At 39.1% G+C, this 13,744-nt stretch overlaps 1 protein-coding gene across 1 annotated transcript in view; it reads left to right on the top strand.

Moving 5' to 3' along the window:
- SLC5A12 (solute carrier family 5 member 12) overlaps positions 1-13,744 on the top strand; it is a 50,289-nt gene that overhangs the window by 21,910 nt on the left and 14,635 nt on the right. The window contains exons 4-8 of the mRNA XM_018564093.1: positions 860-911; positions 6,545-6,612; positions 8,413-8,567; positions 10,065-10,205; positions 13,402-13,531. Coding sequence (XP_018419595.1) covers positions 860-911; positions 6,545-6,612; positions 8,413-8,567; positions 10,065-10,205; positions 13,402-13,531 — 546 coding nt within the window. The remainder of the gene's footprint in view (positions 1-859; positions 912-6,544; positions 6,613-8,412; positions 8,568-10,064; positions 10,206-13,401; positions 13,532-13,744) is intronic.

Below are 13,744 nucleotides of genomic sequence, written 5' to 3'. Positions count from 1 at the left end.
TATATATTGTATATATAGTATGGATGGTGTGAGCATTTGGCACTCCTAGCTAGGCAATTTTCTCTTTAGATGTTTTAACTGTTTTAATTAAGACTTTTTGAAAAATGTATTTGGGCGCCTGAAATGTAATTTTAATTATGTATTAATAAATGTAATTGTTTTATTTAAACACATGTGGTCTATGAGTGCACCTTTAAAGCACGGCTATCCTTGATCATTTGTACATTTCATTTGAGAGTGCAGTGTACCATAGCAGGACAAATGCCATTTATGTAAAGTTAAGCAGAACACTAACCTAACCCCTAAACGGACCTATAACACTAGCTAATCCTCTGTAGCATTAATAGCTACAATTCAGGTGACACATTTTTTTTTTGCTTCATATATGGTAGCAGTGGCATTTTTGCAGACATATTAGGTTTTAACATTAAACCATGGTGACAGTTGTAGTGTGGTTTTCCAGACTAACCCTTCATTAATTAGTATGTGATGAAATACACAATAATGTAATAGTTAAATGCAAGGAAAGACACATTGAAGTTGATTTATTAAAGGCAAATATGCTGTTTATTTTGCAAGGATTTGCAGTGAATCTCTGCCGACTTCCATCATCCTATCATGTGCAAATGCAAATATTATTTTATTTTCCTTGCACCTCATTAGGTATTTTTTGCAAAGTACATTTTCACCACATTCACTAAGCTAAGGGAAAATTTCCATGCAAAGTGAACAGGCTTTTTGCCTGAACTACACTGACCCAAAGATGTTTGAAAAACTATTGATTTTGTCTTTATAGAGTTTACACACAATTTTAATGACTGTGTATATATTTTTTTATTTGTAATAAAATCTTTTATAGATCCTCTATACTGGAGTAGTAGTGTATGCACCAGCTTTGGCCTTGAATCAGGGTAAGTCAGTGACATCAGCTTTTTATCGTGTCTTTATATTTATTTATTTATTACAGGCATTTACTGTATATAGCGCCGCCAATTTACGCAACGCTTTACACAGTGCACATTCACATCAGTCCTTGCCCTCAAGGAGCTTACAATCTAAGGTCCCTATCCCACATTCATACATACAAGGGCAAATTTAGAGAAGCCAATAAACCTACCAGCATGTCTTTGGAGTGTGGGAGAAAACCGGAGTACTCTGAGAAAACCCACATAAGCACAGGGAGAACATGCAAACTCCTTGTAGATATTGACCAGACCGGGATGGTAATCTAGTATGCATTCTTTTATTTTTCTGCCTTTGCTTTTAAATAATAGGTAATAGAAAAAAAATATTTACAAATTTTTAATAGATAGTTTACAACAACTACAACTAGTAAAACTACTCAAAAGTGTCCGAATGATCCGAGGAGAGTGTCTTACTCTATGCTAAGATACTGTATATGCCTATTAATTAAACTATAAACATGTAATTGCCTTGTTAATCATTGGCTGGCTAATAACAAGATACTGGTTATAAATAAATAAAACTGAACTTTACGAGACAAGAAACCTATCTGCGTGATAACCCAGTCTTTGTATGCTACATAAACTTTGTGTTATGATAACACAGTAGCATCAACATAAATAGAAAATATTTATGCCAACAGTTTTGCATCACTCATCATAATACATTTCAGACACAAATGTTGCAGCCTTGAATGACAAAATGCAAATAAATAAGTGATAGAATTAAAGTGCCATTAAAGTCCAAAGCTTTTATAAGCTTTTTCAAGTGCTGATTTAATCACTTACAATAGATCCTTGATGGTTAAAAGTTTTATCCTCCTGCAGAATCAGCTGTCTCCTGAGCTATGGCACTGATAGCTTGTTTTAGGGTGGTTCCTTTACCTTGCATTGTTCCTACGGAGCCACCCGTGTGTGTGTTATTAAGCTATGTGTGTCTCCACAAACACATATCCACAAAAAGGCAAGCCATTCCCATGCTCTCTGCTCCCTGTTCCTCCTTTCTTCCATCTCAAGGCTAGTAGATGGACAGCTGCTGGAGACTGTTCTGTCCCTTGTGATCTTTTATTCAACAGGAAGTTCATGGAAGTGGTGCTGAGAGAGTTGGAGATGATTATTTGTAAACATGATGACTGTAGGTGATTGGGCAAACATGTAAAGTAATACTTAGTTGGGCAATGTACATTTGAACCAGATTCATTATTGAAAAAAGTTTAAGATTTTAATAATACTTAAATATGTCACTTAAGCTCAGTGTAGACAAACTAGACTGCACTTGATGGTCAACCATAGTAGTTAAAAAAATATTCCCTCAAAGCAATGGAATTGTTGCTAGCTTTTATAGGTTTTCATGTTTAGATGAGCCATGCATAATACTGCATGGAGCTTTGTCTTTATTAGGATTCCATTGTTGTTTTGTTGGCTACTTCCCCCCTCTACTTCTCCCTCTACTTACGCTCAGACCTTTCCAATCTTCTATGTCATGGATCCATCACTTTTTGGGTCTTCCTTGCCTTTTCCTTGTCTTATCCTCTTTAAAAAATTAGATTGTTGTGATGACAATGAAAAGAACATGTTTGCTTCTATCAGTCCCAAATCACTATAAAGTGTAAGTAAAAGTTAGTAAATGAGTAAAGTAAAAAAAAATATTCAGTACATCTCTGCAATATGTGCATATTTCCCCATGTTTTTTCTTTAAATTGTTACAAATACACAAAAAACAACCAATGATCTGCCAGAACTCTAGTGAGCTCCTATTGGCCTATATTGAGCTAACAACCCAGTGCCTCTGCTATTGGCACTGCCACTGAAACTCCAAACAGTCCTGCCCAGTTATCACATGAGAGCCAGCTTGAACAATGTTCCAAATTGAAGTTTTAAAGCCCATTGAATCTTATTCTATTGTGTCAGTAGCTGAAGATTGCCTTGCATAGCTCCATTTAGAAGAAACATAATGACTTAGTATGTTTTCTATAGAAACTTCTGCGCTCGATTACTCTTAAAAAACTGGGCGTTCCTCCTTACAGCTGCTCACTTAAATTAGCTGCATGAGCCTGCATTAATATAATTCAATATATCATATCGCCGCTTCACATATTTGAATGATATTACTTAGTATGGATAGATTTTTTTTGTAACCCCTGTTCCCCAAGCCCCATGTGACCCTATTCTATACAGCAAACACTTGTACTACCCCTTTTGGACCATTTAGACTATGGATCCTTTTCCCACCCTGTCATTACTCCATCCACCTGCCACAAGTGTTTTGGATCCAAAAGTGGGGCAAGATGGAGCCAATAATTGGTTACATAGAAAACACAGTGGTTAAGAATACGACACATTAGAACAAGGGAGAGATTATTCTATAGAAAGGAATTCATAGGGAGAATGTTACTGTACCCCTGGCTTCAATCATACAGTGACCACAATGGAGAAGTAGCAGGATATTTTGCAGAAATTAGGTTTGGAACTGTTTCCATGTCTGCCTGGTCTACTGCTCTGAGAGTACCTGGCTAATCTTCATGTCTTCTAGAAACTTGTTGAGTGTGTTTGTTGGTTCAGACATTATAGTTGGAAACCTATATTTAGAAATGTGTGGGCTGCCACTGCTGATCTCTCCCTTTAAAATGCCAGTTGCCTAGTTGTTTTACTGATCCACTAGTTTTAGTTCTTCCTGAGATACAGTAGTGCACCAGAGCAAATATGCAAGAGTGTTGACTTCATTTTAACCGACTCTGAATGCTGCATATTCTATTATTTCAGTGACTCAAAACATTAAACATTGGAGGAGGTTTGTAATGGAAGCCTTCATGGTCCCTCAATACAGGTTTCAATTACCAAAATGAAAGCAACTGAACTCTTAAAACTATCTTTAAAGGAGAACTATGGGGTCAGTGTTTTTCCCCATAGTTCTCCTTAGGCTAACGGGAGGACACAAACTAGCGTCCTCCCGTTACCCTAAGCTCAGTATACCGCAAGCTACAGCTCGCGGTATACTGAGACGCCGGAGCGGATCCCGACGTAGATGATGGGATCCGCCCAGCTGTATGAGTGACAGCTGGCTCTGCCTATCTAGAGGCAGAGCCAGCTGTACCCGCCCCCTCCCCCGTCCGTTCCGCCAGTCAGCGCTGGCAGATCGGAGAGGGGAATCCAGCCCTCCCCCGGTCACGGCAGAGAGCCGTGACAGGATCGAGAGGTGAGCGAACCTGGTATGTGTTCACTCACCTCCCGATCTACTGAGCCGACCTGTGACAGTCTCATTGTCACAGGTCGGCTAGAACTATGAGGTGAGTGGAAATCACTAATCTCATAGTTCTCCTTAAAGTTAGGACCAGAGGAGGACTTTGGCCTGGGGAAGCAAACACAACCAACTAGCCCCTTGATAATAGGTAGGGCAGAATTCTATAGATTAAAAAGTGTGCCACTGCCATGGTGCCACAGTAATTGGTGAGCATGGTGAAATGTGAATGTTTCTAAAGGGCATGACACATGCCACGTGACATCACCGATTACCAAAGGAAGTTAAGGCTGTAAGATTTTTGCCTGCCAGGTACAAGTCTGAATGGGAAGAAGTTAAAAGTATAACACCCATTATGCACCACGGACTACAGGTTCCACTTTGATGCCTTCATGGTAAATTATGTCCACTAAGAGCCACGTGTCCAGCATATCTTATTATTATTGTCTTGGACGTCAAGTGCCCCTGGTTAGGAAGGGCGGAAAGGGCCACTAAGCGTAGGTTCACCTTATATACTCACAAATAAATGCTGAAGGTTTTCCAGTAACAGTGAGTTCAAAGGACTGGGTTATATCTGGGGTACCTTACATTTATGTGACTTCTTGGGGTGTGGAGGGGGAACCATCATTGCCATGTGCTGCAGACATTTTGCAAACATATTAAACAGAATTTTACTGCAAAGTCCTTAGAAAAAGTATTTGAATAGATCCAATAACTTGGGACAATAGTAATAACCTTTAACTGCAGAATGAACGTGCTTTCACACATTTTTAATGAATATTTATTATCAATGTTAAATATTTAACCACGTCAACATTGTAAACATATAAAGAAGTGACTTTTATTATATGGAAACTATATCTTTATTACATGGAATATATAGATAAGTGCACAAAACAGGAATATAAACATTTACCCATTTCTTAACAGATTTAACAATGTTTACTGGGGACAGGAGGGACATTGACTCTGAAGACCATTTACAATGTGCAAAAAGGAATTATAGGTGTTTTGATGTTTTTTAAAGTTTTTGTAAAGCCAACACCTTTTTTTGTTTTGGATAGAATAGGAAATGGAACTTCACTTCCTGTCCCAGAGACAAAATAGGAAGTGAGAGGAAATATTTCCCTTTTAGACACTTGTCACTGCAACACCTCTCACTTCTCAAATTTTTTAGATTTCTTTTCACATTCCATACCAGAATCTATGGTCATCAGGAGAAATACAAAGGGTGAATCTACTGCCTGCTATATGCTGGCAGTGCAGAGCTGCACTGCAGCTCAGAAGAATCCCAACAATATTTTTGGAATCCACCTGGCTGCCTGATTGACAGCTGGTGCTGCCTCCTACCCAAAGGCAGCTGTGCCCACCTCCTCCCTTGTCTGTCCCTGCAATGAGTGCTGGAGGAACAGAGAGGGCAATCCCTGTGGGGAGTGATGACTGATTGTCACTGCTCTCTGCAAGGAAAAGACCACAAGCTGAGTGGTCAGAGATTGCATAACTCCTCAGCTCTTGATCTATGGAGCTGGTGTGAGAGAGCTGCAGTGTCCCATGCTGGCTCCAAATACTATAGAGGCATGAGTATGTTTACTCTCCCAATACTTTTCCTTTAAATGTAAATAGCTTTATCAGTGTTAGTTAATGTATATGGTTTGTAATTATCTATGTGGGTCAACCACATTTGCACATTCCATACACAGCCTCTGGAAATTCTGCACCTTGCTGTTCCTCTTGTCTTAATACAGGTCTACTAGGCAGGGCCTGTATGACTAAAAATGATAGACTCCACAGTCTGTAATGATAAATGGTTACTGGAGGCCATATGATCTAGTCTGCCTAGGCTGGGAGGTCATAAACAGCAGTTTTTTTTTTGTTTCTGACAAACAATCACACATTTTCCTACACAGTTTCTACACTCCCTTCCCTAGATCTGGCTGATAAGTGTCCTTGTTGGCCTTTTTTATAGATCATTGTGTGCATTCCCCAGCTTGGTCTTTGCCCGATCCTGCTTAAAGCAGACTTAGATCCAAAGCTAGTTTTCTGTGCTGGAAGCCTAACACTGGTAGTTTTTTACACAAAGCTAAAAAGGTGCTGTATACTCTAAATACTGTATATATACCACTAATCATTGTACCATTCATATATAAATAGGCAGAAGGTTTTCAAAACAATAAATGTTTTAGAACATTCCAAATTGTCTCCTTACATCTGACTCCGGTAAGTTCGGTAAGACAGATGAATGAGGCGCATTCATGCGGAGCATATGACTGCACTGCTCAACACCATTGCCATTCTCATGTGGTTTTACAATGGTGTTTAGATACCTATGATTTTTTTTTTACAGTGACTGGATTTAATCTGTGGGGATCTGTGTTTGCCACTGGTATTGTCTGCACCTTCTACTGCACATTGGTAAGTATTTGGTTTTTCTTCTGTATCATATTAAAGGGGACCCATGCTCTACAAATGTATTTATTGGTTCAGTGTTTATAAAGTAAAATTACTTATGTTTCCATCACATGAGAGAAAGGGGAAAACTGGTGACGGTATGAAGTGAATGCCTTTTAATGACCACATAATTTCCTGCAGGCCCATCTCATATGTTTTTCAAAGAGAGGTGCCATGCAGGGTATGGCACCCTAGAGAAAAGTACAGTAGTTAGGTAGTGCATGAAAGAATAAACTTTTAAAATGGAGTTGGTGAGAAATAGATGCAATTTTGTCCAAAATCAGACAGGAGATGTGATACCAAGCTGCCATACATAACTTAACATTGAACTTCAGTTACACAGCTGAGCACAGAGATGACATACACATAAGGGCACTGTTTTATTTTCTAAAGCATTTGAATGTATGTCCATCTAGTCGTAATATTTACACAGATAGCACAGTCAGATAGCACAGCTAGGTTAGTGATCTGACTTTTGTCTACTGCAATAAAGCAATACAGCTAGGTAGGCTCCCCACCCTAACCTGTAATTGGACAGTGAAGAAGCAGCAGCAAACTATTAAGTTTATCTTTCTGCCCACTCAGCATTCTCCTCCAGTCAGCTTTTTCCTTATCAACACATAGCATAACTGATTGGCTCCTAGCACTGCCCTTCCCTGTCCCAATACAAGCTCAGCCGCTCAGTAAATTACAAGGAGCTAGACAAAAAGTTAAATTCAGGTACTTATGTCACAATTAAATCTGCCTGGAGTCAAGCTTTACGAATTGAATACGTGGGCAAAATATCTAAACGATTAGGTTATGTTATTGACTGATCAATGGAAAACCATGGCCATGAGTGGAAGCAGATCACTATCTTACTCAAAATCCTTTGTAAATATTAAATGGCCAACATGGAGGGGATCTAATCTAAACATGTATGCAAGTAGTAACTGTTACCTATTTCCTTCACACCAACTACTGCTATGTAAAAGTATTTAGATTGCACATATTTGGTGAAATAAAGTTCAAAAACTAGAGATATATGTGGCTTTTACAAGGAAAGAGCCAGCACTACCTCTCAAGGAGAGACTCGTACCTGAATCCAGGCTGCAAATGCAATTATGCCACCGATAACAATAATTCACCCAATCTATACAGTAGCTTACTACAGGCTCTTTGCTTAATAAGAAACAAGTAAACCACTGTACAAGAAACGTCTCTTCGTAAGATGAGCATTTAGTGTATTCAATTGCACCAAATAGTATAATTGCCTCTTCCCAAAAATGAATGAAGCTGTTTACCAGATTTTATGACTCCATGTGGTATAAGAGGTCTATGTACGATTATTGTAAGTCAGGCAAGGTAGCCAGATATCTTTATACATTATTCCAATCTCGCCATATATCCCCTACTCTTTGATGCAGCATTTGTCAGGGCAGGTTATGGTATTCCACGTCTCTCACCTCTACCAGGTTTCCTGGGATTGCAGCAGTGTGTTTGTTTCTTATGAAGCAAAGACTCTATAGCAGCTTACTCGTTTTCCATTAAGCAAACACTGTCATTTGTGCACCACAATTTATTGTGTATTTTCTTTTTCTATATGTGTATATTATCTGATCTGCAAGCTGATTTTTATGTTTTTTTTTATATTGAGGCACAGGTTACTTTATTACTATTTGAATACAGTACCTTACTTGCCAATAATCTAATTTTTCCTCTGTGGTTTCTGACCTGAAACTACATTGCTCTTGTTGTGTAATTGGTGCTATTCTTTCAATCTAGGGAGGACTCAAAGCGGTTGTATGGACAGATGCTTTTCAGATGATTGTGATGGTCGTTGGATTTTTATCGGTTCTTGTTGAAGGCACAATCCAAAATGGAGGTCCAAGCCAAATATGGCAGACAGCTATGAACGGTTCACGTTTGGACATTGTTGAGTAAATATCTAGCAAGGATAATTATTTTCTAAAGGTCTAAAAAGTAAAGCTAAACAAAATAAATACTAAAAGAAGAAATGTAAATGAACAATTTCCCGTATAATCACTATAACATATTTAAATGAATGTATGGTAAGCAAGACAATGGTGTTTCAGAGGAGATAAAAATGCAGAAATCAGTTTTACTTTAATTAAATGCTCTCATTCCTGAATAAAGTAGTTGAAAATCTGAAGTTTCTCTACAAACCCTAATGGAGAAACCATCTATATGTAAGTCTTCAGTGTGGGGGCTTTTCTATAAGGACCTATGGAGAAAAGCTACTGACCCACTGACTAAGAGGAGAAATAAATAATGGCCCAGAATAGAGTCCATTACTCCTGGTTCATGTTGCCCATTGATTTGATGTCTCGAGTTGGTAGTGTGAATTGCATGGGGAGAGTTTTGGATAATGTAGGAATGATAAACACCTCTGTCGAATTTTATTTGTCTGTGACCCACCAGGGAAACTTTCTTTCTCTTCCTGTCCAGGCAGGAACTAAGAGGAGATCACTCCAAAGTAAGGGGATCTCCCCTTTTGGACAGTAATCACCAAAACATGTTTACACAGTAAACGATTCATCATCACTTCCTGTGAAAACTTGGAAATAATGGATTTTCCGTCATTCCCTTTCACATTGTATCCATAGCTAAAGAAATAAAATGACATACACTTTAACTTGCAAAAATGTATGTAAACCCAAGAACAGAACGGTAATATATTGCAGTGTAGAAGTCCTTATAGAGAAGGTTTGTTTTCTTTTTATGAGACCTTTTTTCTGTTTATTTTCACCTGTTTATCCAGCTAACATACTTTATGTCCTAAGGTGACAACATTCATGTTCTGTACTGTATTATGGAGGAACATTTTTAATGTAGGACTGGAAGTATTTACAAAACCTCTCTCTCTCTCTCTTTCTCTCTCTCTCTTTCTTTCTCTCTCTCTCTTTCTTTCTCTCTCCCCTCCCTCTCCCCCTCTACCCCTCTCCTTCTCTCCCTCCCTCACCCTCTCTCTCTCTCCCAACCCTCTCTCTTTCTCTCTCCCTTCCCATCTCTCTCGCTCTCTCCCCTCACCTTTTTCCCCTCTCTCTATCCCCCACTCTCACTCTCTCCCTCCTCTTCCTCTGTTCCTCTCTCTGTCTCTCTCCCCCTCCCTCTCTCCCTCTCTCTCTCTGTCCCTCTCTCTCCCCCTCTTCCCTTCTCTCTCTCGTCCCCCTCTCCCCCCCCCCTCTCCCTCTCTGTTCCTCTTCATCTCTATAACATAAGAGGAGTTGTTCGCAGAGATAAACCGGGCGGGGTTGATAGCACTGTTTGAGATTCCAGTTAGCAGAAGCAGACAGCATAGGAAGTTACAAGCTTACTGAATATTTGGCAGGATCAATGGGTAATTTTTGCTTTTATTAAACAGATATAAAAAAATGCTACATTTGAATTTCCATTCATTATATTTTTTTTTACAGTTTTAGCGTAGATCCACTAAGAAGACATACCTTCTGGACCATTGCAGTGGGAGGAACATTTACATGGCTGGGCATTTATGGGGTCAACCAGTCAACTATCCAGAGATGCATTTCCTGCAAATCAGAAAAACACGCAAAACTGTAAGTTGAATGAAATTACTGAAATCTGCTGAAACCGCATGACAAAATGTACCTTAGTGACCTGTAACCTATTCAATCATATGCTATGAGAATAATTTTCACAAAATACGTTTTGATGTAAGATTCCTCATGCCGCACCAAAATGCTTTACTTTGTTATTGTTAGCAGCTAGTGCTGTTACTTGTCAAACAGAAAACTACAAAAACAATATCCCTATTTTAATAATCTTACAAATATACATTACCCAGCAAAGTATTTAAATATCTGCCCAACTTCTTATAGTCATCATGTTTTGGATTAGCTGGCTCCAACCCTCTCAGCTCAGATTCCCTGAACTTCCTGTACAGTATAACATCAAAAAGGACAGTCTCCGGCAGCTGTCCATCTACTAGCTTGGAGAAAGATGGAAGGAGCAAGGAAAAGCAGGGAGGAGGGGTGTGGATTGCCCTGCTGTGCCTATATGCTTGTAGAGGCACACACAGCTTACTTGCACAAAAGGGTGGCTCCATAGGACCCTGCAATGGAAAAAAACTGATATCAGGGTCAGTGCTCAGAGGACCAGCTGATTTTGCATGAAGCCAAAACTTTTAAACATAAAGGAGCGGCATCCATTGTAAGTGAATTAAAAAGCATTTGAAATAGCTTACAGCAACTTAATACAACATTATTATCAATTTGAAGGGTTTTTTTCTTGAAGGGGTTTATTTAAGGCAATTCAATTATTTAATGGTCAGGTTTGGCTAGATGAACACTTTTGAAAACTAATATTGGGAAAATGAATAACAGGTTTGTGGAGCCAAACCAGGAAAATAGTCACATAGGTGGATTTTAAGAAACATTTGCATCTATAGTCTTTGGTTAATAAAGCTTGTGGCCTTTCTTCTAGAAGCCTTTCTACACAGCATGATAACAGTTTGTGTGTATGTGATGTTACAATCTTGCTAACACGTCATAAGTAGCACTTATTACACATGTAGACCACAGTAACACTAGTCTAGAATAGAAAAAATGATTTACAGGTGTGGATTATCTCTTGTGAATAGATCTAGTGAATAGATCCCATAAAGCATGTATTGCTTTATTTCCAGATAATGGGTATGTTCTTATCTTAGTTTAATGAGCTCTTTCTGCTGCATCTGTAATTTTCTGTCTAGATTAGATTCTGCTCACTTGACAAATATACAAATAAACCTTAAAGGTATTTACATAGCGCTGACAATTTATGTAATGCTTTGCATACTGCACATTCACATCAGTCCCTGTCCTCAAGGTGCTTACAATCTAAGGTCCCTGTTGCACATGCATACATATGAGGGCCAACTTAGACAGGAGCCAATTGACCTTCCAGCATGTGTTTGGAGTGTGGGAGGGAACCATGAAGCACAGGGAGAACATGCAAACTCCCAGATAGCATCCTGACCGGGATTCAAACTGGGGACCCCCAGTGCTGCAAGGCAGAGGTGCTAACCACTAAGTCACTGTGCTGTATATATATATACTGTGAAAATGAAATATTATGGGCACCCAAGGTCGTGTAGATGTGCATACAAGAATTTTTCAGGCCCATGATGCTGCTTAAAGCAGGAAGAAGTCCATTTCTATTCATGAGCTGGGAAATATTTAGGATCCCCATTATATAATGGTCTTGACACTACTAAGGAATCCTATGTTTGTGAATGAGAGAGGTCCATTCCTACTCAATAGTTGAGAAATATTTTGGATCCTTATAGTATATGGTTTGGCTGGTCTGGTAGCTGAAGTTAGTCTACTTAGTAGCATATGGCAAATGTGCAAAACCATGGTGTAGTTGGCTTGATGGATCTCAAAAGTTTCTTAATATAAGCAACACAGCAGATGTGAAAAGAGGCTTTCAAAATCTGTGTCATTGGTCATTGTGGGTGATCTGCTTCAGTCTACTTAAAGTGGACCTTTACACCCTTTGACTAAAAATCATATCAGCATACAGCTCTGCATGCTGATATGAAATCATCTTACATACATTAGCTAAACAAACATATTTCTATTTTACTTGCATATTATTTCCACTTCCTGGTCCACTTTGGCACAAAATATGTAACCATGCCCAAACATTGCATCCCGGAAAGGACACAAAGGCATTTGCCTCCCCTAAAATGTGCCTGGTCACATGTGCCAGAGTTCCAAGAAGTGGAGATGGATTAATCTGCTCTTAGTAAAAATGGCCACTGTGAGAAGAATGGGGCATAAAAAAAGGTATGTAAAGAATAAAAAGCTGGCAATTATCTAGAAGTATCTGTTTGTAGACTGTCATTGCTAAACATTTCTAAAGGTGCCTTTGTTGTTATTTTGACAATATGGGTAAAGTTCCTCTTTAAAGGAAGTCAGGTTTGAAGTTAATAAACAGTATGAAAAGTATTTGATGGGAACATGTCATTCACAAGGGCTGTGTGTTAGTGGTGGGATATGGCAGCACCTGCTCAGCATCAATCCAAGTATGATAGATGCATGGAAAATGGAATCCAAGACAAAAATGTGAAAGTGGCAATGATCACTGCTCTGCCATGCAATTATTTACTTTATAACTTTATACGACACAAAAGGCTGCAGCCCTTGAGCATCACTCTCCTGATAGTCCCTTGTTACCTTTTGTCAGGCGGTCCCCTTAGCGCCTCCCAATTTTTGAGACATATTTGGATTCTTATCTGCAGCATGGGTCTCAACCCTGATCAATATTCGGGGCCTTCATTTAGAATTGGGGCAGCCTCAGCCGCATCTAGCAATGGCATTCCGGTGCCTATTATTAAACAGCCGGGTAGGTGGAATTCGGGGTGCTACACCAGATATGTACCTGACCCTCAGATGGAGATGGCTCAGGCTTTTGGTAAACTCCTCTCGTGATGTTTTGTCAATAGATCCAGTATTTTAACCTATAGTTTGTTTTTGCCCCCTTATTTTGCATACTGACCATAGTGACCACGGCACACCTCAGGTCATTGTAGGCAGGTCCATCATCTCGATTCCTGGGTACGTATCAGTGGGGCTTTGACCACAATAAATACAATCCTAAACTGTGTTTCATTGTAGCTAAGAAGATAAAATGTTACGATTTTTATAAAAGGCTATTATTTTAGAAACTGAGCTAGTTTTCTTTCCTTGCAAAAAATATGTTTGCTCCTTCCTTGTAATTTAAGCTCCATTTTTTTATTCATTCTTCCAGAGCTCTGTACCTTAACCTGCTTGGACTGTGGGTGATCTTGGTTTGCGCTGTGTTCTCTGGTTTGGTCATGTACGCACATTACGAAGGTTGTGATCCTTGGACTGCAGGATTTATAAACGCTCCTGACCAGGTGCTCAATCAGCAAAACTTTAGCACAGTAGCAGTTATGCTGCTTCTCCGTTTAAAACACAGAAACTTTCAGATGTGTGTACTGAAGCAATTATTAACTTGAAATTTGGCCTTTGCACTAAGATATTTTCTGCAGTGATTATTAAGACACACAGCAATCTGTGAACATGCTCTCTCTCTCTCTCTCTCTCTCTCTCTCTCTCTCTCTCTCTCT

Source organism: Nanorana parkeri, unplaced genomic scaffold (genome assembly GCF_000935625.1).
Source record: "Nanorana parkeri isolate BGI_ZX_2015 unplaced genomic scaffold, ASM93562v1 scaffold724, whole genome shotgun sequence".
In the NCBI taxonomy this organism is placed as follows: Eukaryota; Metazoa; Chordata; class Amphibia; order Anura; family Dicroglossidae; genus Nanorana; species Nanorana parkeri.
Note: the sequence above shows the minus strand (reverse complement) of the source record. Positions and strands in the feature narration are given on the sequence as shown.